Here is a 27,972-nt window from a genome sequence, read left to right as displayed (position 1 = left end):
TCTGTCTGTCTGTGTGTCGGTCAGACTCTATAGTGTCGAGGTTGGGAGTCACTAACGGACTTCCTCAATCAAGCCAACAGCTCTGTGAGTCACGACAAAGGCACGACAACACCAACTCTGCCTGGATGGAGGCTATAAATAGGCCTGTAACTACAATGGCAGCACACCTAGCCGCACCAGCAGCAGAGGTAGATGTTAAAAATAGAGACGAGTGTTTGATTAATTCCCACTGAGATGAGATCGTCCTGGAGTTTAACGTTTGCTCTCTTTCTTTTCATGACAGCGTCGTCTTTTGATGCGGCTCCATCTGTTTCTCAGGTGTAAATTTAGTTTGGGCTCCACATTAACATCGTCTTTGGTTTCTGATTTATGGTTCTGAAGACACATTAAAAAGTATATATATTTTATTATCACTGAACCAAATAACTGGGTAATAGTAGTGCCAATCCAACTGAGAATCAACACCACACTGCAGCTCTTTTACTCACTTTGAACTAAGGATACAAGATCCTCCGCAATATTCATTGCCTTATAGAAGCTCAGTTTTAGGAAGTTTTCCAACTTTTGCCAAGAGGGAACTTTAGATATTGCTCCCTAGATTATGTTCACCCAGTTTCATGCAGATCGCTCAAACTTCCTAGGAAGAGATCCATTTGAAGTGTTTTTCAAAAAATTCAAAATGGCGGAAAATCTATATAAGCGGAAGTTATGGGTTCTTGAGGCAAATGTGTTCCTCATGAGGAGAGGCATCTCTGTGCAAAGTTTCATGTCTCTACCACATACGGGGCATGAGATATGCCCATTCAAAGTTTGACATTTCAATGGGTTGCTATAGCGCCCCCCTTTGGCCAATTGATGTAATATTGCTTCATTGGCATCCTCCCATGACCCTCTACCACTGTGCCAAATTTCACATGGATTGACCAAGTCAGTGAGGAGGAAAACATGGAACAGACACACACACAGAGTTTTTGTTATAATATAGTAAAATTATTCCAACAATAAAATTATAGCTGATAAATAGGGCCGAGACTACAAAGCCAGAACAGGGTTGGAAATTAACTTTTTTGCCCACCTGCCACTCAACTGACCTTTCCCTAAGACCCGCCCCTTTGTGATGGTCCAACAAGTTGTCGGAGTAATGGTGCGTTCGTTTTGTACTCGGAGGTCAGAAATTCCCAGTTCCCAGTCGGAAGTTTAAACTCGAACGCACCCTGAGATCGGATTTCCAACTCGGAAACTCGGAGCAACCGTATCAACCCCGACTTACGAATTCAAGATGGCTGCCGGTCACATACATAGTGAGTAAACACTCTGCTAAAGTACTGTTTATAGCAATTCTATCTTATTTGTTTTACATCAGGTCAGCCTCATCTGCGGCGTTCATCAGTTGGAGTGCATGATGGTTTTGAAGCTGTCTATACTCCGAAAGTGCAAGGGAAACAAAGGCTTTCTTGCAGGCGTCCATGTTTTTTTCCAACTTGTCCGCCGTTGTCAACTAGAACGCAAAAACTGTTGTCAACTCAGAGGTGACGTCATTCCCACTTCCGACTTCCGACCTTCGAGTACAAAACGAACGCAGCATAAGCATGGAGCCCACACTGTAACTAACTGCACTCCCTGAAGAAAGACAAAGAGGAAGAACAACCACAGCACACTGACGAGAGAGACAAACATGTCGTCACTGGTGTGGACGTCTTTTACAGTTTCAGAGGAAGACAACTGGTCTGATCCCCGACCACCTGACTCCCCACCAGATCAGCAAACATCTTTCTGCTGTTAAACAGGTTAGACACGGCGCTGAAGGACTGTCTGTGGAGCCGATTCTCTCACTGCAGTGGTCAGTGTCTGCCCTGTTAGCACAAGCTAACACAGCAGCAGTGGCTCACATCCATCACCGAGCCTTTAAGTAGTCCCAGCATACACACACCAGCCTGTGTGTGTGTGTGTGTATTCTTTATATTATTGGATTTATTACAGTTTTATTGACTGAAAAATACATCTTGAATTCTGTTTTTGAATTAGTGACAGAGCCAGAGAGCCGAAACAGGCAGAGACAGAGACATGCGCTAAGTAGGAAGAGGAGAGAGGAAGAGACTGATGATGTCATATTACTGGGGGACATGTTCAAATGTCACAGAGGCTTCAAAAAGAAAAGAGACAAAAGAAGAAAGTCTTAATTTGCACAAACACACACACGCAGCAGCAGCCTCTTAGTGTCTATGTGGGGAGGTGGAGGGACTTTACTTTCTGTCTTCTGTTTCCGTTGTGTACACGTTCACACGTCTGTTTTAATAGATTACCTTGAAGCATTCAATTTACATTCTCAGGCAAAATGCTTCACATGTTTCTGAAATACTTCACAAGACAAAAAAAGAGAGTCAGAACGTTCACTACCTGCAGCTCAAAAGCTAAAACACCATTAACAGAGAGGCTACATTTCTCCTGTATAAAGTTAACTCTTCTGTCTGCAGCGTTACGAGTTAAAAGCCAAACCGCTTTTGTTTCAGTGGGTTGCAGCTACTTTTAGTCATCCACACCTCTTTCCTTCCTTCCTGCTCCCCTCCGCACTCCCTTTGTCTCACTCTCTCCTCTATTATGACAGAAAGTTTCTAGGAACGGCAGCTTAATCTCCAAACATGAAGTAATTTCACCATCATGACTCACTGGAGTTACTCCGAACCAATCCTCAGAGTGAGCACACAACAGTCAGCGTGAGCAGTCAGTCAGTCTGTGCAAATTTCTGTACACTGTACTTTAAGCTGCACTTTGTTTTTTTAAACCACTGACCATGACTTCGCAGATTTAAATTACTGATACAAAATATAATCAATTAAAACTATCTGGTGTGTTTTTATTTTTTAAACTATTTTATGTTCTACCAAGCCTCCTGTGACCCCGTGTCCTCATACTGTATGAGGACATCTCATTTTGGGTTTACTTGACCTTATACATCATTCTACTGTACTTAGACCTGTTGTCCTCAGTCATAGACACTTTATTGTGCCATCTAGTGGCCCTGAAGGTTTTTGTCTTTGAACGTGCAGAAGAATAATTTGCACAACACACTAATCGATGTAAAAACAAGATGGCGGCCAACTCTGCCAAGTCAGTCTGCAGCCGATCCCGACACAAAAGTGGACAAGGTCCAAAACCTGATCACATTTAATGGTTGAAATGTGTTTATTTATGATTAATAATGTTCGTAGTTTGATAAGGAATACAAATGTGACTAATTTTAGCAACAGTAACGAGACAGTGTTGAAATAAATCAGTTCTAATTATCACTGATTGAGTTTTTTATTGTTATCAGGTCCTACTGATGCCAAATAGCTCGGAGAAATTAAAAATGCAAACCATCAAAAGTTCAGGTCTCAGGAGGATATAAAGTCATTAAAATGAGCTCCATTTTTACCAGCTGCAACATTTAAGTGCACCAGTGTACAGTAGAATCATTTTCAAAAATCTAAATGTACAATACTTTCAAAATGTCATAGTTCTTTTTTTACTTATTTATTTACTTACAGCAAAAGACTAAAATGATCTTGAGCTGACTTAGAATCAGCCTGATTATTCATCTTCTAATATATTATAGAAAACTGACCCTGATCTGCCACAAATGACCCAGTAAGATCTAAATGGACAGTCAAAGACACTCACAACCTGTTTTTGTTTTTTCATGCTTCATGTTGCAGACAGATGCTTAAAATATATATATATCAGTGGTCCCCAACTGGTGGGTTACAGTCCAAAAAAGGGTCCTGGGTCCAATCTGAACGGACCGTAAGTGACTCGCAAACGTGTCAAGCTTGTGCAGTGAATTTCCTGCCTCCTGACTAACAGACAGCTACCTGACAGAGACAGAAAACTAGCTCAACGACATGGCCAAACACAAGTATGACGCTGAATATATTAAACTGTGTGGACCTTGAACGAATGACTAAAGAGAAATCTGGACCTTGTGACTGGACCAGTTGGTATATATAGTTTTCTAGTGTTTAACGGTAAGTTATCCACACAGTGCTAATGTTGTTGTACTTTGTTTTGCTGCTGTGACACTTCGCATTAACCTGCTTCAATAAAATGTATCTGATCTCGTGTTTGTTGTGACTGTATTTTATTTTTGATACAGTTTAAGTATGTTTAAATTGTTTGGTTTGTATAGTTAGCCTAAAGTTTGGTTTGGTTTATGGCACAAAAACACGATATGTGTAACACACTAGGATGCATGGTGTGTCCTGCAGCCTGCATAATAATGAGCCAAAGTCATGACATCACTTCAACACAATCTCTCATTCAGCATTTCTTTTATCTGTCTGTCAATAGAAATGAAGAGTGTTCCCGAGCTCCACTACAGCAGCTTGAAAGTTTCGTTATTTTAACAAAGTCAAGATTACTCACAGTACTGTGTGTACACGAACACGTGGTTTCATACATATCCATAAAACTAACCCTTAAACATAATGATTCTGAAGCCTTTGTACAATTATCTGGTCACACATCAGTCAGTCAGAGTCCAAGACAACATGAGTCAGAGCGCCATTGTTTTTATGTCCAGTGTTTATGTACAGATTACAGGGAACAATATATATGTAGATAGAGTAGATAAAGAGGTTACAGCACTACTCAGTGGCTAATGTTTCGGACTATTACAACATTCAAGTTGATTAGTAATACAATTAAAAAACCACGTACCGTACGTACACTATTTAGCATCAGGTGTACTCTGACTGAGCTGTGACGCCCACACAGCAGAAGTTTAAAGGGACACTGACATTTTTTATTTTAATGTGGTAGTTTCAGTTTGACAGCACACTAATGTATCAGAAACTACTGTTAACATGTTAGCATTAGCATGAGTGTCCTTACTAAATGAATCTGCTGGCTAGTTGATGAGCTAATCGTTATTCTCCTTGAGTTAAAAGTTTACTGGCAGATTTGGTGTCTTTGAAAAGCTTTAAATAATGTAAAAGCAGTTTGAATGTGCAGATCAGGACCTGTTTATTCATTAATGTGCAGGAAATATAATAAAGCATTTAAATCAGTTTTAATTAATTAATTTGCTACCATCTGTTCTTAAATGCAAGCTAATTAATTAATTAATTCAAAGAGCTTTGAACTTCTGGACTGGACAACTTTACATGATCTAAAACTGGTGCTTACACTCTGTAAAATTAACAAAAACTGAATATGTACATGAGCTGAGATTTTTTTCTTCACTAACTAAGGTAGCAAAAGAGCAAAAATTTACATTAGCTAAAACTGGCAATGTCATTGGCTAATGTTAGCAAAACAACTTTAAGATGAGCTGACATTGTTTCTTTAATAACAAACATGACCAAAAGAACTATCTTTGACATTAGCAAAACTCGGTCATATGATGAGCTATGATAGTAAAACAGCATGTACTTCAGCCAAAATTGGTCATTCCATTAGCTAATACTAGCAAAACAAATTTTTACCTCAGCTAAAATTTGCTGTAGTTAGCAACACAACTTTTCTACAAGCTAAAGTTGGTCATTCCATTGGCTAACGTTAGCAAAACAGCCTTTGCTTTAGCTAAAGTTGGTCATTCCATTTGCTAATACTAGCAAAACAAATTTTTACTGCAGTTAAAATTTGCTGAAGTTAGCAACACAACTTTTCTACAAGCTAAAATTGGTCATTCCGTTGGCTATTGTTAGCAAAGCAGCCTTTACTTTAGCTAAAATTGGTCAGTTCATTAGCTAATACTAGCAGAAAAGAAACACAAATTTTACTTTACCTAAAATTAACTAAAGCTAGCAAAATAATCTTTACTTTAGCTAAAAAAATTACCATTTTATTAAACTTATTTTAGCAAAATAACATATGTAAGCTAACCCTTTTTCTTGTTATGATTAAAGTTAGCAAAACAACAAATGTATTCATAACTTTTTTCTGTCTCACTAACCAGTGTTGCCAAAAAAAAAAAAAAAAAAATCTTTTACATTAGCTAAATTGGTTATTTTACAAGCTAATGTTATAATTAAATGTTCTGCTGTTATGGTACGATTATCTTGTCAGCTTTTTCCTCACATTTCACATGCAATTTTACATCTTTAATCAGGCTTCAGTTTCTTTGGTTTAGACTAAATGTTACCGTGGAGTAAAGTGCAGTAGCATCGTAAACTGCGACCGGAAGTTCTGATCCAGGTGACAACGATTAAGTGATGGGGCTAAACAGATTATTCTGAGGAAAGCTCACAGGAACTTAATTAGTGCCTGGGTGCACACTAAAAGTTAAGGTTTTATTTTTGGGGTCTGTGAGTTCCCAATATTTTTGTAGCAAGTTTCCTGGAAAGAACTCAGCTATATAATTTGGTACTGCTCACAGAAAATAGACAAAAACTTTAGTTGTGTTGAGTTTATAAACATTTGTTGATGTCCAGAGGACTTTCGAAACTTTCTTTGTCCGTATATGTTGAATTGTGTGTTTGCCTGTTGCCACATTTTTGCATATTCAGCTGGCCTGCACTGTCTACAAGAATCAACAACAATTAACTGGAATTTTGTAATTACAAGAGTACCAATCGAACACTAGTTATTTTCAGTTTCATACTGCAGAGTCCTTTACGGGAAACTTCCAATAAATACGCAGTTACAAATAATTTCTCACTAGAAAACTAGTGGATACTATGTAACCTGTAAAATAAAACCTCATCCACAAAGTGCAATCCTAACATTATAAACCAGTAAAATAAAATGTTATACAATTAAATTAAAGTGAATACAGTATATTTGTTCTGTCTAAAAATGTCAAGTGTCCCTTTAAGAGCAATCGAACAGTCAACAACAATAAAGTACAGGACATGAACCACCACCTACTGTATATACACAATACTAAGTCAGAGGCAGTGTGTGTTGTTGTACCCGCTTCTGCAGTGGGTATGGAGGCTGGGCTCAACTCACTCTCACTTCAGTCAGTTCAAACAGGATCTTACGTCACTATCACACTTCAGTGCGCCAGATTTTTAACCACTTTGAGTCTGAGATCGACCCTGAACTGACTGAAGTGAAAACTGGGTTAATGGTCCCATGGAGGCATGTTGGACATGTAGACAAAGAGACACTGGTCCAAAGTCCCTTGATTGTATCACAAGAAAAGAAATAAATAAAAAATACATAGAAAAAGAGGAGTTTTCAAAGTTTCTCTCATTTATTGTCCGTCAACGGTCCCAGCGGTCCCAACGCTCCAGTTTTAGCAGCAAGATCTCCGTGTTTGTTTGTGGTCTGTGGATTGGAAATTTAACTGCCCACATTAGGTTTAATAGCACTTTAACACGTACTGTACAAGTTGTCCCGATCACACGCACAGAGCAGGTTAGATGTATAATGTTAATGTTCTTCGTTACTGGCATTACTGCAGAAACCTCACATCTCTAAACCATATCAACAAACCAGGAAGTGACAAAACATCCGATTTTTGTTTTGCGATCCGTTCTTATGTTGGACATCTGAAAAATTAAAAATTACTGCTCTATCATAAACACAGGGAGCCGTACACAGGGGTGCTTATTCAAACATCACTTTTCTGGCTCAGACGAAAAACAAAGAGTCAATAATTATTTCCACTCAGCTTGTTAAGTTGACGATTCAGAGATGATGAGGTTTGAATCCTAAATAGCGAGCTTACATGCGAGTCGAGAGATGGCTGACAGCTGCTAAAACACATCGAAAACATGTAAAAACAGTATAAAAATAAAGTTATTATTACTTTGATGCATCAAAAATAACGTACTCACTCGATAACAATTTACAACAGCACATCGATGAGATAACTGCACCATTGTGACGTAAATTCTTTCACATTTTTGGTATAAAGCAACTTGTCACACAACAGGGGAATTGTCGATGCAAGAAACAAGGTTAGCCACTGTGCAGAGTGTAAATTCTGAGATCAAGCACCACAACATTTCTCAGAAAACTATGCTTTTTTAATTTGGCTGAGAGCTGAAAACTAAACTTTGACGTAAATGTCAAAATATTTTAACAGTACTGGGCTCAATTAATCAAATATATTATGACTGGAAGCGAGCGGCTACTTTTAAGCTAGCTTGTTTTTCTACTAGCCTCCATTTCTTTATGTGTTTTTGGGTGTTGTTAATTTAAAATAAAAGATAAAACAATTATTTTGTTAGCATTTAAAAAGTACAGCTCCCATAATTCTTAGACTCGGTACTGCTTTCAAAGGCTCATGGGAGCTGTAGTTGTTGGACAGTATAAAGAATAATTGTTGTAGCAAACTAAGTACTACTTTAAATGCATGGTTTAGCGGTGGAATACTGGATTTAATTGGTTTAAACAATATTGCATTAGCATAGCAGGCTAATATTAGCATGAGCTTATAGGTTAGCATCTATCTATTGACATTAAAGCACAAGAATTAACACTGAGCCACCAAAGCTAGAATTAGCCTCTATGGAAGATTTCTGTACTACGAGAGCTAGCTTAGCAGGAGCTTATTTGTTACATTGGTTTGTTAGCTTTAGCATTTGAGCTATGGCTGAAGGTTAGCGCCATTTGTGACTTCGGCACTCCGTGAGTTACCGACCCAAAGACAGACGCAGTTACTAGAAATAAAGATTACAAAGTTGGTTTTTGATGAAAAATTACTCGATTACAAATTAAGTAGCACTGTATACAACAAAATAAAGCTTGCGTACTCAACACCGTCTGGTTAAACACAATAGCACACTTGGAAACATATCATAAAGTATTGTTAGCATATAAATATGAAAAAAATGTAGTTATCAAGTGTCAGGTGACTTGGGCTGACACACTTAGTATTTCTGAGAAGTTTAAAATAAGTTTCAGTGGTTAAGACATCTATGAGATCATGAAAATACCTTTGAAGATACATCAAGTGTTTGTTGGGAATCACAGGTAACGTACGAAGGACCGAAGTCACAAAGGCGGTGTGGCAGGAGGGGTTGGTTCAACAGTGGTATATTAGCTTAACCAAAGGTGCAACCAGCTAACAGTCATTTTTCAATAGTCTTTCTCATAAGAACACCACGTTACAAAATAATTTTTAAATCCTATAAGACACAGAAACACAACAGTGTTATTGAACAATGTTGATCAATTCCAGTCGAACTATTTCTACGTCTCCATGACAGAAAAGAGGTAACAGGACAGTCTGGTTAGTTAAAAACGACACGATCCCACAGTCAGTTAAGAGAAGTGAAGTGAGTCTTTCGAGTTCCTCCAAAGAATCGCTCGCCAACAACACACGAAGAAGAAACAGCAGAGAAGAAGAAGAAGGGGTATATTCCATTTCCTGAAATGTACCTTTCCTCTTTCCGTCAGCAGGCCCCGCCCACAACAGTCCTTATTGGTTGTCCATCAAACTCAAAGACCTCCGAGATCATACCTGCTATAAGGACTTCGCTATGTTAGCGCACTTCCAGGTTTAAGTCAATGCCTCCTGTGGTGGTGGTGTGAGCTCATTGGCCAGTTTCTGCAGAGAGGCGGGCCTCGTACAGGCTCAAGGCGTGATGGACGAACTCGTACTGCTCACCTGTCTGGATCATACCTCCCCTGCAGACGGATAAAGAAACTTTTAGTCATTGTGAAAATGACTTTTTAACCATTTCTCACCACCAAATTCTCATCAGTTCATCCTTGAATCCAAGTGGAGTGTGCCAAAGTTTATGAAGTTCCCTCTCGTCGTTCTCCACCCAAAGACATAATGCCTCAGGTCGAGGCTGTCCCCAGAGAGGAGGCATTAAGTAAAGTAAGCATCCAGTAAAGCGCTTTATAAATCAAATGTATTATTACAATTATTATTAGTAGTAGTAGTATTGTATGCCGTACCTGTAATGGCAGAGGAAAACTGAAGCAATAGAAAATAAAAACTGAAAATATGTTTCGACACTGGGGGCAAAGAGCTGGTTCCATCACACATTGCTTGGGACATCAACTTCATAACACAATAAACCAAAAATGTAAAATGCAGAAAACTGTGGCAGTAGACAAAACTCTGAATGTACAAGCGTTGTGAGGACACACTGACATTATGGGGACATGGTGACGAAAGGCTCCTCAACAACTTGTTGTGAGATCATTTATTTTATGATTTTCAGAGGCAGCACTGCAAACTTCATTTTCCTCTCCTGTTTCAAGGTTTCAGGATAAAATAAATATGATTCCCCCCTTTATTCTTTCATATATTTAATGTTACAATGTCGGATGTTCGTATGAAACGTGACCAAAGTTTTAAATAATGACATAAACTTTTGTAAAAGTAATCAATGTGAGCAAAAACCTCAGGCTCTGTTTCAAACCAGACAAGCTGACATCAACCCGTGACAGATTTCTTTATATGGTCATCTGCTCCTGGTTCACTACTGTAAGTCTCTATGTTGCATACACTGCTACATGTAGCCACATGCTAACGTCATGGAAGTATATAATCTAGGTTGCTGATTTTAATTTCTCATAAATGTTTGATCATATTTCTCTTTTAAAGTTTTTATTGGCTATTTTTTGACAGTAGAAAGTGATGCTACTCTCCATCACAGTTGTTCCTCAGCTGTGATGATGGTGCAGAGACGGTAAGATGTTTAAAGGGATAGTGCACCCAAAAATGTAAATTCAGCCATTATCTACTCACCCATATGCCGAGGGAGGCTCAGTTGAAGTTTTAGAGTCCTCACATCACTTGCAGAGATCCAAGGGGAGAGGAGGTAGCAACACAACTCCACCTAATGGAGTTGCTCGTCTGTAGTGATCCAAGTGTCCAAGCCCCGACATAAAACCACTTGGATCACTACGGACGAGCAGTATGGAGATATTTTGTGGTTTCAATGATGTGTTTTTGGACGTTTGAATCTGGGGCGCCGTCAGCCTCCATTAGGTGGAGTTGTGTTGCTACCTCCTCTCCCCTTGGATCTCTGCAAGTGATGTGAGGACTCTAAAACTTCACCTGAGCCTCCCTCAGCATATGGGTGAGTAGATAATGGCTGCATTTACATTTTTGGGTGCACTATCCCTCTAATCAAACATCAACTTCAAAACATAATAAACCAAACATGTAAAATGCAGAAAACTGTGGCAGTAGACAAAATTCTGAATGTACAAGCGTTGTGAGGACACACTGACATTATGGGGACATGGTGACGAGAGGCTCCTAACAAGGTCAGCAACTTGTTTTTAAACTTGTAAAGGCCTTAGTCGTTTAATCAATAAAGTGTCCTTGCAGTTATAGTAGATGAAACGTTTGTATGTCTGTGTCACCTGTCAGCTCGCAGTCGGCAGGTGATGCTCAGAACATCCACCACTCCCTCCAGCTGCAGCTGTCGACAGCCTATCGTCGTGGCGATAAAGCAGCCTGTTCGGCCAATCCCAGCGCTGCAAGCAAAGGAGCATGGGTAATGGAGTTATTTCAAACCTTAACAGCAGCAGAAGAAGAAGAGTGTCCCAGTTCACTCTGTCTCTACCTGCAGTGGACGATGACCGGTCCAATGACGGCAGCCGTCCGTCTGTCTGTCTCAACGTCAGTCATCAGCTGCAGCAGCGGCATCGTGGAGTCGGGAGTTTTGTGGTCGGGCCATGATGTGTACCAGTAATGCTGCAGCACGCGGGTTTGATTCCCACACTGCACACACCAACACATAAAATCTGAATCCCAACACAAGCTATTAACACAAACAGAAACAACAGAAATATAAAGTGTGTGTACCTTGAGTGTGAGGCTGCGAGTGGTGTAGTGTTCACACTCTCTGATGCTGTTCACCAACACCTCCACCTTCCCATAGATTCCCCTCTTCTCCGGCCAGTACAGGACACACTTCTACACAGACAGAGACAGAGACAGAGACAGGGGGAAAACCGTCAAAGGATCGTACATTATCCCATCCCACAATTTCGTTTCTAACTTTCCATGTTTATTTGATCCTATTCTGGGTTCCACTTTCCAAAAATAAATACCGAACCTGTCAGATGGAGAACTGGACTTCAACCTCATCATCATCATCATCATCTTCCTTTCCTGCTTTGTTTTCTAAATGTTATTAAACTTTATTTAAACACCTGTCACATTACCTCGTTCTTCTCCTTCAGTTTGGTGATCATGACGATGACGGGTGCCTCCTCCTGCCACGCCATCTGCCAGAAGTCGTTCACCGTGTTCACCATGGGACCCTGGGTGGCGATGAACGCCTTCTCTTCGCCTAGGTAACCCTAGAACAAGAGCCAGTTTAAAGAATGAATAAACATGAAGCTGGGAGACTTCATAACGTAAGGAATTTATTTATAACGTCACTTTTTCTGACAGCAGTAGAGCTAAAATATATTATGATTTTATTATTAATCATTGGTGCACTGGTGGAGGTCTACGCTGTCAGTGCCCTTCATATTACATATATTTATCATACACAGCGTTAGTGTGTACAGTACGATGAAGAATTTGTTCTCTCATGTGGTCTGACAGTGTAAATTGTTTCAGTGGAGTTTCCTGCCAGGAAGAAAGTCTATTGTATGGGAGTCTGAGAGCGACATTACAGACTTCTGCAGGAGTATACTTTCACTGCATGCATGTGTGTGTGTGTGTGTGTGTGAGACATTCCAGATAGATGATGTGATAATGTCAGTGTGTTGCGATCGTTTCCAGGTTTAGAGACGATCTAACAAACAAATGTCATCGACCCGATGAACAACACAACTGAAGAAACGACCGTCACCTGGAGACAAAAGCACTGATTTTTTTTTTTAGCCTGAACAAGTGAGAAAACACGGTGAACTACACTCAAAATGGCGGCAGACTACATGGTGTAACAACAACCTCCACACACACCACGAACACATGATGTCATGTTGGAGTGAACCAGAACAAAAGGGACAAAAGGCGAGGAACTGGAGCTTAAAAGCTGCATCATGTGTGAAACAGTGGATGGAATAATGTGGCAACATCAGAAAACTAAAAACTAATGTTGTCTGTATCGTGCAGACTGATACGACTCACCCGTATGTAGTTAGCGTTGATGTAGGAGCTCAGCAAGTCGTTGCAGCTCTTTGACTTCAGGATCACTCTGGAATGAGGATCTAGGACAGATGGCAAGGAGAGGAGATGAGGACACAAGGGAGGGAGGAAGGTCATTTTGGATTCACTGTGCGCTCCAACACCTATACTACAAAACTATACAGTACGCCAGAAAAAGCTTAAGTATGTAGTATTGTCAAACGCAGTATGCCAAAAATACCAGGATGTTCCACTACACCCGGTTGAATTCTGCAGTCTGCAAGCCGACATGACTTTTCTGGCTGTTCTGACCCACAATCCTTTGTGCAGCCGTAGATTTGTCACATCGACTGAGCTGCAGACGGATGACAGCTTGACAACTCATTGAAGTCTGTCAGAAGTCTCAGTGATGGATGGCAGCACATTCAGGTGACTGAGGACCAGTTAATAACAGGAATATGAACTGTTTAATTAAACAAAAGGTCATATAATATAATTATAGAATTATATGAATATAATATGTTACAAACTATAATGTATGCAGTTATTATTTACTGCAAAATACAGCATCAGAGCTCTCCAGGTTGACCTCCGTCTCCCGTGAGCTTTGTTTCATCTCCAAGGTAACAGACGTATGAGTAAGAGGGTCAAAGTTCAGGGCGTAACAGTATGTGGAAGTGGTACGTCTCCATTGTGTGCATACTGCATTTAACAGGACATACTTTTAAAGGACAGCTGCAGGTTTGATCCTGACTCACTTATCACTCTTTTAAACTCGGTCTGTACGTGATCTCGAGCCCTTTTTCATCTTGGTTTCCAGGTTCTTTTCAAACTAAGTCGTGTGTTTGTTTTGTGTCATTCTGGACTTGATCTTGAACTGCTTTTAGACTCAGTCTTGACTTGATCTAACCCCCTGTCAGATTTGGTCTCATGTTCCTGTTGAACTCAGTCCTGACTTGATTTAATGTCTGTTTTAGACTCAGTCTAAACCTCTAAATCAGAGGTTCTCCATCATTCTTCAGGAGTTCTGCTGGGATCAACAGATGTGAAGTCTGGCAACTAGTGGCTGCTTGCTCCGCTGCCGTTTAGCGGCTACCGAGCGGAGCTAACTGCTAACAGCCACCACTAGAAATCCATTCAGCAGCTCCACCACCCACAGCCAGACACACACAGCTGCTCCAGTGTGACTCTTTCTGCTGGCTACTGAAACATCCTGGCACAGACTATTTACTGGAGTTTATTTACTGGAGCATTTGAAGATAATGACAAACACAGCGGTTCTCGGCTTTCAATGTCCAATAGTCCACCACGAACATTTTCACCACGTCTTGTCTCGTCAACAAAAATGAAACATAGATTTTGTCTTAGTTTTTGTTGTCAAGATCTATTTTTAGCTCGTCTCGTTTCCGTCATGGAAAAATGGACGTTGATGAAAAAGCTTTGTCATAGTTATGGTCAAAAACATGTTTTGTGAGGTCACAGTGACCTTGACCTTTGACCACCAAATTCTAAATAGTTCATTCTTGAGTCTAAGTGGACCTTTGAACCAAATTTGAAGAAATTCCTTGAAGATGTTCTCGACATATCACGTTCACGAGAATGGGACAGACGAACGTATAGGCGTACGGACGTATGTATGTATGGACGGATGGACAACCCAAAAACATACCGCCATAATTAATATTATCCATTCAACTATTACATTTTTGGAAACACATATAAATCATTACATGCTTGTGCCACAGACCCACTTTTAGAATCACTACTCTAAATGTTATCTAGGTCTGATTTTCGACTCCTGACTCAGTGTCGAGCCTCTCTTCCACTTCAGCTCAAACTGTGCTGATGACGGCCCCGGACAGAGCCACGAACATTTCAGAAAAGATGAAACTTGAACACAGGAAGTGGTTTGATTGACAGCAGCTATAGGTGAGCATTCCTTACTCTTGATTGGCCGGAAGGAAGGAAGGAAGGAACCCCCCTCCTTTACTGTGTATTGATAACCCCTCCCCCTCTCCAAAACATGAGTGTCCGAACTAAAAACTGTTGTGTGTGTGTTACATAACGTCTTAATCAGGCTAAGTGCTTGGCTGGCGGTGTGAGAACAAACTGTTCTCTGAGGAACATGTATTGTTCCAGTATGTGTGTGTGTGTGTGTGTGTGTGTGTGTGTGTGTGTGCAGGGAAGAGGGAGGTGCGATTTTAACTCGTCCTTGAGGTTGATGGCCTTTGACTTTGAGCTCCTCCCACATAATAAAACAACTTCCTGGTTCAACAGGAAATGAGAGACAAGGACTGTTTTGGGACGGTTTCTGCTTCCTAGCAACACTGAGATTATTTCACAGACACACACACACACACACACACACACACACACACACACACACACACAGCACTCACTGGGCAGTATGGTCTTGTATCTGTTCTTGGTCCCGTGGTTTGGAATATCGAGCTCTTTCGGATCGATGAAATTCATGGGGATTTCCTGAGATGGAAAAAAGACGTTCAGTGTTAGAAATGTGTTAAAGAATTAATCCTGCAGCTGCACTGACAACCAGACAGGTACATTTACCTACAAGCACTCTGACTGACATGTAACGACTCAATCGGTACACCTGGAAATGTTCTGTATTGATAAAAAGTCTATACCATCAATTAATCAATATCTTAGTTTGTAGGAATATAAGTTATATATCTGTTGCAGCTCTTTTGTTTATTATTTAACAGACTTCTTACAGTGCTGACTGCTGCTTTATAATAGTCCATGTTTCCAGATGGTTCTGGTAGTCCTTGGTTTCTGGTTTGGAGACCAGACTGCTGCATGGTCACTCCCCCTGAACACAGGCCGCACCGCTCTGCAGCCACCTCTGAACGGAGCACAGCAGTGATCCGCAGCAGGAACAGGACAGCGCCTCACATTTCCACCATCACACCAGTCAACTGAAACAGCCCTGGTAAAAATCACCAGTGACCTCCTGCGTGCAGCTGACTCTGGACTGCTCACCATCCTTATCCTCCTCGATCTCAGCGCCCCCACTACTCCTGGAACGCATGGCTGAAATTGGGATCACTGGTGTTGCACTTTTCGTGGTTCACGTCATATCTTACTGACAGACAACAGTTTGTCCAAATGAGGAACCACAGGTCGAGGCGTTCTGCTGTGTCAATGGGTGTCCCCCAGGGGTCAGTATTGGGTCCACTTTTATTCATCATCCACCTCACTCCCCTGGACACAATCCTCCGTCACCATGGTGTTCATTTCCACTGCTATGCAGACGACACACAGGTCTACATCTCCACCAAACCCTCCACTGCCCTTCCTCCCGCCTCCCTCACCACCTGCCTTCAGGACATCAGGAGTTGGCTGAGCAGGAGCTTCCTGAAACTCAACGGAAGCAAAACCGAGGCCCTGCTCATTGGTTCCAAAAACACCCCATCCAAAATTCAAAGCACCCATGTGATTGACAGAGAATGCTTAAAATTACAGTAAAATTAAGTACGGTAAGCACAATTTTAACGATTCACAACCAGTAACAGCCAGAGTATTAAATATCTGGCAATCCTTATTCAACGTTAAGCACAGGTCGGGATCAAAAGGACATTACAGTTCCTGATATCCCGTTGGAAACTGATGCTCAACACCTGTACAATGGCTAACAGGATGCTAGTTCACTTGACGCCCATTCTTCTCCACCTTTCCTCGATGTTTACTGATGTTTAAATTTGCAAACCTCGACCTGGCTAGCAGCTAGCTAGCAAGAAGTCAGCAGAAAGAGAGTTTACAGATCACATTACATTATGATTTCCTGCAGCCACACGCCACCACCGTCCAAAGCCAAGCACAAAAACCACCACCAAGACTCGTAAAATTGACATAAGAGCCTGAATTTAGCACAAATTTAGCGGAGCTGGCAGAGAGGCGACTGGAAACGTCCGCACTTCTATATCGCGTCATTGTTACGACATGTTCCTACTGTACCTGATATGAGATGAGCTGTTAGGGTGCTGGAGTATCACAGCTGGAATTCAGCTATCTGTTTTATTTTTGTCTGTTTTTAAGTAGTTTGAAAATACCAGCCAAATCAAGGTGCTTGGTGGGCGGGACTTGAACCGCCAACCTTGTGTTTCTCAGTGAAGCCATCCTGCCTCAACATTTAAATTAAAGAAAACAGTGAATGTGGGATGAACGATGTGTTTAAGGACTCACAGCGAACTCGGCATGCAGCTTGTGCGTGTTGATGACGACGTCGCGGAGCTGCTGTCGCGTCAGAGGCCGGCCGGCTGACAGCAGGTACTCCCTGGCCGCCGCCTCCCTGGGGGTTACCACAGCAACGTTGAGCGGCTCCACAGAGCCGAGAGCCGACATGTCCAACACCAGAGAGACGTTAGAGCCACGTCTGGAGGAGAGAGAGGGTGAAGGTGATGGAGGGAGGACAGGGAGGAAGGAAAGAGAAGATAATAATGTTAGAAATGAACAAGGCAAGAAGTTTCTCTTCCTTCCTGTGTTTCATTCATCGAGTTTATTGACCTGTGCTTTGTGGTTTATAACAACGTGTTCTCCACAGTTACTGCGCTGATGAAGTTCAGACTAATATCATCTGGAGTTTACAGACATGACAGTTTTCTAAAAAGAAAATAAAACTTCAGAGGAAAACCACAATTGTCTACCAGACGGAGAGATTGAGGAAATGAGTTACTCATGTCAAGACACATTTATGAGACATGAAGTCACATTTACTCTGACGAAATCATGAGTTATTCAGTTAGATAACAGTATGAGAATTACTAAATAAAAACTATGATATAGTAAGTAATTTTTTTAAATAAGATACTTAATCAAAATAAGGACATTTATCAAGTCAAAATTGATGATATTTATGAGATGACTTTTATAAATAGGAATTTGAACAAAATTATTAGATAAAATACTTTAAAATAATGAGTTTATCTGAATTAAAATTAGGAGTGAAGGAAAGTTCTTTTTAAACTAAATCAAATTAAATTATCAAATGGCTACATTCTTTTATTTGTTTTTAAATTAAATATGAAAATGAACTGAATTAATTCTTTAAAACTAAATTAAATGGTTTTAATTTTTGACCAGGCCCTGGGTGAGTGAATGAAAATGGAAAATTAATGGTTTCATTTTAAAAGAGGATCTACTTTTTAAATTAAATTAATTAACTATTAAACTGTTGCATTCATAGCAGGAATTTCTTTTTGACTAAATTAAGATAAATTAAATTAAGTGAATGGTTAAATTTCTATAGATAATTTTTTTTAAAGTAAGTTAAAATATCAAATTGTTGAACCAATATATAGAGGATTTTGTTAATTAAATAATAGAATTTCAATAGTTTTTTTTTTCAAATTAAATTAAATTAATACATTTACATAAAGCAGGGCTTCTCAAAATTGTTTTATAGATTTTTTTTTTAGAATTATGATGTTTAAATTAACATTTTCTAAAACTTCCACGTAGCCCCTGAAGCACCACTTTAGCAACACTGCAAAAGAGGATTTTTTTCATTTCGTTTATTAAATTGAAATAAATTAAACGGTTGCCTGTAAACGGAGGATTTATTTTTTTAAATGTGAATTAAGAAAGTTTGACAGAATTTCAAGTTAAATTCGTTACGGGAACAAAACTGCTGAACTGATTTCAGACGAACAGCGATTTCTGTGGGTTTATCAGAACAGAAGAAGAAGACGACTGAGCAGAAAAGACAAGGTGTGCTTTGGCGGGGTGTGGGCGGTGGACTCTCTCCGTCTGGCTACGTGTCAGCCGGCTTCCTCTCCAGGATGCTGTTACTTCCTATTCGTCTGATTGCTGATTGGCTGCCATCCAGAGTGGACAGCGCACACACACACACACACACACACACACACACACACACACACACAGACAGACACCAAGAAAAACATCCTGTTCTCACTCTGAGCCTGAAATCTTCCTTCCCTCTCTTACCTTAAGGATCACAGGGTGTTCTCCACACTTTAACACCCTCGCTCTGAACGCTGATGTAACCAGAACAAAATGGGTTCAAACCCACAAGTCAACGGAAGAGTTACGAGCAGCAGATAACGGCTAAAGTGCTCGCCGCTGAGCGGAGGCGCAGATAAAGATGTTTTCTTTACTCTTATGAAACTACCTCAGAGGGAGAGTTACGAAAGAGCCGTTAAAGCAACATTCTGAGGTGACATTTTGAAAAATGAGGTTGATTTTATTTTACCAACAAAATCCATGTTTCTCACGCCCAAACTTTGTTTTTAAACTCGTGGAAAATTTACTTTCAAATAAACTTTGAACGGTCCTTCAGCACTGAAAGACGAATTCTGACACTGTGAGAATACTCCACTACGAGCAGAAGTTCTGCTATTTAAAAGTATGTAATAATTATCAGTGTGTGTCATTTTCCTGCTGTAGATGTTTAAAGTTGAGCTCATTCTAACTCCTTTATATCCTGTCAGGTAGTTTAATCTACAGCGATGCATCATGGTCTATAAGATCATCATCTCTTTGGGGCGTCGGTGGCTTAGTGGTAGAGCAGGCGCCCCATGTACAAGGCTGTTGCCGCAGCGGCCCAGGCTCGAATCCAGCCTGTGGCCCTTTGCTGCATGTCACTCCCTCTCTCTCTTCCCCTTTCACACTTGTCTGTCCTATCAATTAAAGGCTTAAAAATGCCCCCAAAAAAATCTTAAAAAAAAAAAAAAAAAAAGATCATGTGTTCGTAGCGTGGCCGTCCTGTGAGAAACACACATCTCGAAAAAGTCCCCCCAAAAGAACCTGTTTTCAGCTTTGTGACGACGACTTTTCCAGCTGATCCCAGAGGGTTTTTAAAGAGTTTATTTAGCTCAAGTAGGAGGAGAGTTTCCTCAGCACATAAAGGAACACTCCATCCTTCAGTTAATCACAAACATCAACACATCTGGTTTCCTCCTCTCTTCATGTGCTGCTCAGGTTCATTTTGTTTTGTTGCTTTTCCTTTTTCCCGGCTCAACCAACAGCCTGCCAACACACTTCCCATAATCAGGCTGAACTGCCCAAAAATATTTTTGCACCAGGAGGAACCCAGGGCCCTCTGCGCCAGGAGGAACCCAGGGCCCTCTGCGCCAGGAGGAACCCAGGGCCCTCTGCACCAGGAGGAACCCAGGGCCCTCTGCGCCCAGGAGGAACCCAGGACCCTCTGCACCAGGGGGAACCCAGGGCCCTCTGCACCAGGAGGAACCCAGGGCCCTCTGCGCCAGGAGGAACCCAGGGCCCTCTGCGCCAGGAGGAACCCAGGGCCCTCTGCGCCAGGAGGAACCCAGGGCCCTCTGCACCAGGAGGAACCCAGGGCCCTCTGCGCCAGGAGGAACCCAGGGCCCTCTGCGCCAGGAGGAACCCAGGGCCCTCTGCGCCAGGAGGAACCCAGGGCCCGCTGCACCAGGAGGAACCCAGGGCCCTCTGCGCCAGGAAGAACCCAGGGCCCTCTGCAACAGGAGGAACCCAGGGCCCTCTGCGCCAGGAGGAACCCAGGGCCCTCTGCGCCAGGAGGAACCCAGGGCCCTCTGCGCCAGGAGGAACCCAGGGCCCTCTGCGCCAGGAGGAACCCAGGGCCCGCTGCGCCAGGAGGAACCCAGGGCCCTCTGCGCCAGGAGGAACCCAGGGCCCTCTGCGCCAGGAGGAACCCAGGGCCCGCTGCACCAGGAGGAACCCAGGGCCCTCTGCACCAGGAGGAACCCAGGGCCCTCTGCACCAGGAGGAACCCAGGGCCCTCTGCACCAGGAGGAACCCAGGGCCATGGTGATTCAATGCACAGAGCCAGTAAAATAACAGGAATTGATCCTTTATTGTAACGTCTGGATGAAAACACACCTGATGATTGTCCGCCATGTTTAGAGACGGAAGTGTGTGAGTGTTTGTGTGTGTTTAGAGAGCAGTAACCTCTAACCTGTAATTGTTGGAGCGGACAGGTGTTGAGCTGCGTACGTGCCGATGAGGAGGCTTTAGACTGAGGTATGTGTGTGTGTGTGAGTGCGTGCGTGCGTGTGAGAGAGTGTGTGTGTGTGTGTGTTCTGTTTTCATCCTATAGCTCTGAAGTATCTCGTGGATTTACATTCACATAACGATGCAGGTTTCCTTTATTAACAATGTACACAGAGAACATGAACACGTCCTGAGGCTGTGTGAAGGGAGGCGTCTTCCTCTGTGGTGTTTCTCCTCATGTCGGGAGAAATGGACGTTAGAGCTGCTGTGAGGGAACACATGACCTCTGACCTTCCAAAGATTAACCTGTTTTGTTCTCGTGTTATCATCATTACAAATAAACGCTGTGTCCAAACTGACTTAGACACACACTGATACACGGAGGGGGCGGAGCTTAAACACCTGTCTTCTTACCTTTCTTGCAGGCCTGCAGCAGGTTTCATCCTGAAGGGGGAGGGGCAGGGCTTTAGCTCGTTAGCGGCTGTCACCGGGGCAACGCTGGCCAGGGGGGCGTGGTTGTTACTGCTGATGATGGGGACGGGGGCGGAGCTAGGAGGAGAGGCGCAGTCAAACATGTGGTTCATATTAATTTATGGGAAGTTTTGGGACACGATGTCAGCTGACTCACCTGGGCAGAGGGACGACAGGAGGAGCGAGGCGGCGGCAGGGTACGATTGGCGGCGGCTGGGGAATGGGCGTGGCTACAGCTGGAGGGAGCTGGGCTTGGACCATACTTCCTGACGTCACAACCTGGAGAACAAATAAGACACATTATCAATCAGTCATTTGTATGTTTTATATACATGCTTATGAGCAGAAATTGGCGTCTGGTGCCGACCTTGGCGCCCTTTGACTTCTGGGCAGAGTCTGATTGGACAGTCGGGGTCAGGTGGACATCAGGGGGCGGGGCTTTCAACTGTCTGTCAGAAACCTGAACCTTCTCCTTAAGTCGGTACAAAACCTGCAGATTAGACAGGAGAGAAAAAACTGAGTTCACTTCAAATAAAGATCTGATGACACCTGTGACTGAAAAGAGAAATCCAGGAAGTAGTCATGTCCTGACAAGGCATGTTTAGATTTATGTATAAATACTTCAATACTTTTTATAACTTTTTAACCAACCTCTCTACAGTCCGTTATTTAACACAGATTTATTGGAGAATTTGTCCAATTTTGTTGAATTAAAACAAAATAATTAAAACATTTTCACATTCCTCAGACCAAGGAATCAAAAAGGGTATTGTTTTGGTGTCGGTACTGACGATACCAGCACTACCCAACTCTATGTTTAGCTTTCATGTTTATTTTTGATCAGTAAATAAGTTGTGGAAAAAATAAAATTTTTTTTTTTTTAAAAATCAATCAGTACATTAATATAAAAAAATTATCAATAAATAAAATAATAAAAAAGACATTTAAAAAAAAAGTTAATTAAACAAAATAATTCTAAAAATTAAATAATGTGTTGAAAATTTTTCCAGCGTCTTGTAGTCACATTTATCCCCAGATAATAATGTCAACTATTTAAAGTTGTGTAGAGAGGAGTGATGTTTTAACTACATAATTAAGATCTGTGAGACAAATGATTGCTGTCTGGAGCTGCAGCAATAAATCATTTAGTTGTCAACTATTAAATCAATCACCAACTAAATTTACAATTGATTAATCAGACTGAGTAATCTTTAAAGAAACATCAGAATTATCTAAATTAAATGTGAATATTTTCTGGTGTATTTCCTCCTCTGTGACAGTTCACTGAACATCTTTGGGTCGTTGATGAAACATTTGAAGATGTCGTCTTTGACTTTGGGAAACACTGAGGCCAAAAACTAAACAATAAATCAAGACAATAAACAACAGAATAATCGACAATAGAAATAATTTTTCTCTTCAAATAGTTGCAGCCCTGATAGTGTCAGGTAATTCTACTCACACTAATTATTATCAAAAATAATATGCAACACATAAAGCTCATTTTTTCCCCTTTTAAAATAAAGATTTTGTCTTATTGCTGCAACTTTCTAGTCTTGAAAAACTTCATGTGTAGTTGTTTGTGTCGTCTTTAAATTGTGCCTGTGTTCTTTCAGTCTTGCTTTGTGAAGCTCTCTGGGCGTGACGGTGTCTGGGTTACATATCCACAGGTTTATATGAGTAGAATACAAACGATCTGCTGTTAAAAGGGTGCAATAAAATAAAGATTTAGGTATTTTATGGCAATTATAATGTTTCATTTGTTCCTAATATTCCCACTCTTGGAAACTCCAGACTGTTGAAAGGTTTTATGATGTTTTATGGGACAGGAGGGAAACCTGAAACTCCCCTGAATGTTGTTTTTACGAATTTCTCTGAACACGTTGACCTGATTTCACAGATCAGTAAAAACACAGCTCAGAGACACACAAGAAGAATTAAAGAGTGACTGTGAAACTACTGCTTCCTTCATATGATTTGAGGATGAACGGCTGAAGTGTGAGTAGAGAATAAAATCGGAGAGAAAGGACAAAAATATGTTTTAATTCAGATTCATTTATCTGAAAATAGATCAGTTCTTTAATGCAGGTCTGAGAAACATTGTAATAATTACATGAACTGAATCCCCGTCTGCTTTCTCTGTACAAGTGCTCCCTCCTGTGGGAGACACGTCACACTGCAACTGATACAGGAAATAAAATCTGACTGTTTAATTATAATAAACTGAATTATTAACATTAAAATATCTTCTATAAATGTGAATATTTATTGCTTTTATTTTGTGTTTTACAGCTGATATAATCATGTGAATAAAGGCTCATACATCTGCGTGTGTGTGTGTACAGTGTGGCTGGAGGCCAGGACACACTGACCTTTGACCACGGCCACAAATTGGCTAACGGCAGTCTGCTGCCTCAGCCAGTCAGAGCAGCTGGTTTAGCAACGTGTTGCATGATGTCAGTGATTATGCTGATCTCTGTGTGTGTGTGTGTGTGTGTGTGTGTGTGTGTGTGTGTGTGTGTGTGTGTTGTATACCATCAAGCAGGTGATGACGATGACGAAGACGGTGAAGAAGAGGACGACGGCGTAGAAACCCTCTCTGCTCCACACGTGATCCCTCTGCTCGCCCTGCAGCACGTTTTTCTACAGGAAACAGAAACAACCAGTTTCAAAATAAAGTTTCTGATCGTCCTGGTGTTCAAACACATCGTTATAAAATCCCAGATGCCTTCGTCCTTCCTGTGGCGAGGAGCAGACATCATCCGTATCAGACATGTCAGCATCACTGACAGACGTGCACGCTCACATGGCGCCATGTTTATAAAGATGTAATGGTGCAAGACACTGGAAACCACTTCAAGATTTCTACATATTCAGACGAACAGTTCAGTGAAGGCCCAGTTTTTCCTCTCACTGGTCTCATAAGTCACTGATGCAGTGTTGTACAACTCCAGGTATTCAGACACCAACACCATCAGCTCCTCCATCTTGTCTTCCTGCGTCCATGATGCCCGCCCCCTTCTGTTCGACCGTCCAAAGCCAGGTGGATACCACCAGAAGTTTAACACAGTGACGTCTGTGCGGTGCAGTGTAGGCAGCAACTGCTTCACACTCCTACTGCCACGTCTGAAACCTCCTCCTCTCTGCCACCTTCCCTCAGTGTGAAGCAGCTTAAAGGTGACGGAGCGCATAAATTAGCATTAAAGTAGAGCTTGTTATAAAAAAAAAAAAGTGCCAGGGGAGGAAGGGAAGTCCCACATGTCATCAAATCCTAGAAACATCCCTGTGTACATGTGCGAGGCCTCTGACCTCCTGTCAGGTTGCAAAAGTTGAGTATCCCTGCTGTGGGCGAACACCTCAGGTCAGCCTGACACCAAATGACTTCTGAAGTGATGTCACTGTCACAGACGAGAGATGCCTCTGTCAAGACATTTTCCCAACAGTTAATGAGCCCATGACCAGCGGTGTAGTGGAGGGTACACGCACCTCTTTCAATCAGCCAAAAGCGGCTGGAAAATATTGTGATGCATATCCACTTCCTCTTTGGTAACCGACCCATCTACCTACAGTAGTGATCATAAGTGCGAGTGCCATGAGAGGTGAAACATCTTCAAGAAACACAAGGACGTCCAGTTGCACTTCTGATCACCATGACCTGCATGACTGAGAATCTTCACCACAACATCTACCTCGTAGTTTTGTGTAAGGTGGTCTTTTTCTCATCTCTGCGTGCCAATAAAATCAAATATATTAAATACTATCTTAAGTTTTTAAGTCTTGGTTCCTTTGGGTTTTGTAAAGGGCTACAGAAATAAATGTTGATTGGTTCATGCAAACAGTGAAGTTAAATCACTCACACCAAGCCTCATTCATGAAATGTTAATAAATCTGCGAGTAAATTTGCACATAAAAAAAACCTAAAAACCTACTCCAGATTCATGAAAGCTGCAGAAAACTCTGATTTGATTGTAGGCACATGTGTATCAGTGTGTATCACTGCTTCCAATCAGCTGTAAACTGATGAACAGCCAGTGACCGCCATATTTGGATAATTACAGGTGTGTGTTACAGGTAAGGACAGGTGCCTCCTGTTGACCTGCGAACATGGAGCAAAGAAAGAAAGAGAGAAAGAAAGAAAAACTTTTCCGACGCTGAGACCGAAGTTATTTTAGGTAACGTGGGGTCGAGAAATACATTTCGTTTTCTTCTGTTAGTGGTGGTGTGACAGGGACAGGTAAATCAAAGGCCGTTAACTTCATGTCCTCTGTTGTAAGAACCATTTAAGAAGTTAAACAAAAATGGTTCGACATGAAACTCGATGCAAAAAAAAAAACGCACAAGTACACACAAAAAGCTACAGGAGGCTCCGCCCACTCACAGCTCCCTGCTGCAGACGAGCGCATTGCTTACATCATCAGAGAGAACTCTCTGTCAGTTTGTCCTCAGCCTCAGCATCGTTTGTCACTGTTGTGAAATCAAACCACCATTAAAACATCTTAATACAGGCAGTCTGATGTCGGCAATAACCCACCGTTTAACAACAAGTCAGACAGTCTGGTGTAAATCACACCGTCTCCCTCCAACTCTCTGACAGCTTCAGATTCACCAGCTGTCCGATGTGACCGCAGACAGACGCCGAATTGCTTTCCCACGTCCACCTGTCTTTTTAAACCAAAACTGAATTTGAAATAATGTTTACGTCTCACATATCGCGTCTGTAATAATTAAATTAAACAAAAATGACATTCAGTTTGGGGCTGTGGTGCGTAAAGAGCACAAAGGAGGAGCGCGCTGGTCAGAGTTTTCCAGGATTGTATTAAGTCAATTTAAATAACTCATTCACGTTTTTAAGAAACCTGATCTGAAGCTTAAACCTGCTCAGTTCCAACTTATTTATCTAAATGTGTTATATTTCTAATCTTTTGTCATGTTTAAAGGAGCTCTATGTAAGAAATCTAAAGCAAATAGTCATAAAATCCTCCTAATATGTCACAGAGACTGAGGAATAATGTTCATATAACATACTGATCTCACCAACAACAATAGTACAGCCAGAATATTCACATTTAAAAAACATTTTTACAGTCCGCAAATCATGTTTATGTTTTGAATTTGTGTTTTGGCCTGTTGCGCCACCCACCGCTGTCTACCAGTCACGCAGTCAGTAGAGTCTCAGCATCAGTTACAGTTACGACTGAGCTACAATGGCTGACGGTGCGACTAAACCCAAACGACCTCGTTATGATTCCCAAAAACGCCAAGACAAAACTCGAGGCAAAGCGAGGGTCTATATAGGAGATGCTTTGAACGGTGGAGACGTTTGAAAGCGGAGAAGAATTTGAAATCGGATGTCGAAGTGGCTACTCTTCTCCTCGACAGGTAAGCTTTAGCCAAAGTTGGCTAACTAGCATCATGGCTAGACGGGGATGGACATTTCGAATACTTTCAACTGTTATTCATTTTCGATCATACATTGTAGCCCATGTGCAGGTGGGTCATCGACCCGACTGATTTTTTTGAGAAACAAACGTAAGCAGCACGGCCAGCAGCATTAGCAGTGTCCCGGTACATAGCATTAGCAGCTGGCTCCTCCTCAGCTGCATCCTGGCAGCAGCATTAGCAGTAGGGCTGCCACGATTAGTCGACTAATCGATGACTAATTAACTATTAAAATAATCGGTGACTATTTTAGTAGTCAACTAATCGGTTTGAGTCATTTTACATAGGAAAGTACTATAAAAGTACCCAAAATACTCTTACTGCAGCTTCTTACATTCAAATATTGGCAGCTTTACACACTCTCCCGTGACAGTGAACTAAAACCCTTTGGCGTGAGCATGAAACAAGACATTAGATGACGTAATTTTGGGGTTTGGGCGAGACAGACCGACATTTTTCAACATTTTAACACATTTTTCGATGAAATGATTAATCGACTAATCGAAGAAATAATCGACAGACAATGAAAATAATCGTTAGTGGCAGCCCTAATTAGCAGTGTCCCGGTACATAGCATTAGCAGCCGGCTCCTCCTCCGCTGTATCCTGGCAACAGCGTTAGCAGCAGAGAAGCAGGACTTGCCCGAACAGTCCGCTGGAAAACCGAAGATCAAGGACGCGGCGACGCGGCCCTGCCACGGCAGCCGCCCGTAGGTAAACAAATCAGTCTCCAGCGTGCCGCTGTCCAGCAACCTCGAATCTGTAGAGGAGGGGGGGCGGACACGACTCGCGGCAGTATTTTGAATTTGAGTGCAGTAACCGTTTTGGCCACATTCTTACATACGGCGCATTTCAAAGGCATGTGTGTGTTGTGAACACAAAAGAGCACAATATGAAACTAGAAAAGCAGTCAGAGTGCAGACCTCCGCCAAGCAGGTGATATCCCCTCCCCCTCTGCATCACTATCATTATTAGGTTATATATGTCTTCACCATGGAGACACTGTGGTGTATTCACTACGTTTTTTTTGTATTTTTCACTTCCTTTCTTTCCAACACAGAACATTAATTTCAACTTTAGAATTACAACAACATTTAGCAGGTAGAACGAGAC

General features: G+C 41.7%; 1 protein-coding gene across 2 annotated transcripts in view; it reads right to left on the bottom strand.

Moving 5' to 3' along the window:
* Nucleotides 1-6,018: 6,018 nt before the first annotated feature.
* ptprr (protein tyrosine phosphatase receptor type R) overlaps nt 6,019-27,972 on the bottom strand; it is a 58,497-nt gene continuing 36,543 nt past the window's right edge. For both annotated transcript variants that reach the window (XM_049566374.1, XM_049566375.1), the window contains 12 exons: nt 23,957-24,064; nt 21,789-21,911; nt 21,579-21,700; nt 21,365-21,499; nt 17,189-17,378; nt 15,382-15,466; nt 12,986-13,065; nt 12,067-12,204; nt 11,705-11,815; nt 11,463-11,620; nt 11,260-11,373; nt 6,019-9,561 (listed from right to left, as the gene is read on the bottom strand). In XM_049566374.1, the coding sequence (XP_049422331.1) occupies nt 9,468-9,561; nt 11,260-11,373; nt 11,463-11,620; nt 11,705-11,815; nt 12,067-12,204; nt 12,986-13,065; nt 15,382-15,466; nt 17,189-17,378; nt 21,365-21,499; nt 21,579-21,700; nt 21,789-21,911; nt 23,957-24,064 (1,458 nt within the window). In that variant the 3' untranslated portion in view covers nt 6,019-9,467. The remainder of the gene's footprint in view (nt 9,562-11,259; nt 11,374-11,462; nt 11,621-11,704; nt 11,816-12,066; nt 12,205-12,985; nt 13,066-15,381; nt 15,467-17,188; nt 17,379-21,364; nt 21,500-21,578; nt 21,701-21,788; nt 21,912-23,956; nt 24,065-27,972) is intronic.

This window comes from Epinephelus fuscoguttatus, linkage group LG22, assembly GCF_011397635.1.
Source record: "Epinephelus fuscoguttatus linkage group LG22, E.fuscoguttatus.final_Chr_v1".
In the NCBI taxonomy this organism is placed as follows: Eukaryota; Metazoa; Chordata; class Actinopteri; order Perciformes; family Serranidae; genus Epinephelus; species Epinephelus fuscoguttatus.
The sequence above is the reverse complement of the archived record's forward strand: the minus strand, read 5'-3'. Positions and strand labels throughout refer to the sequence as shown.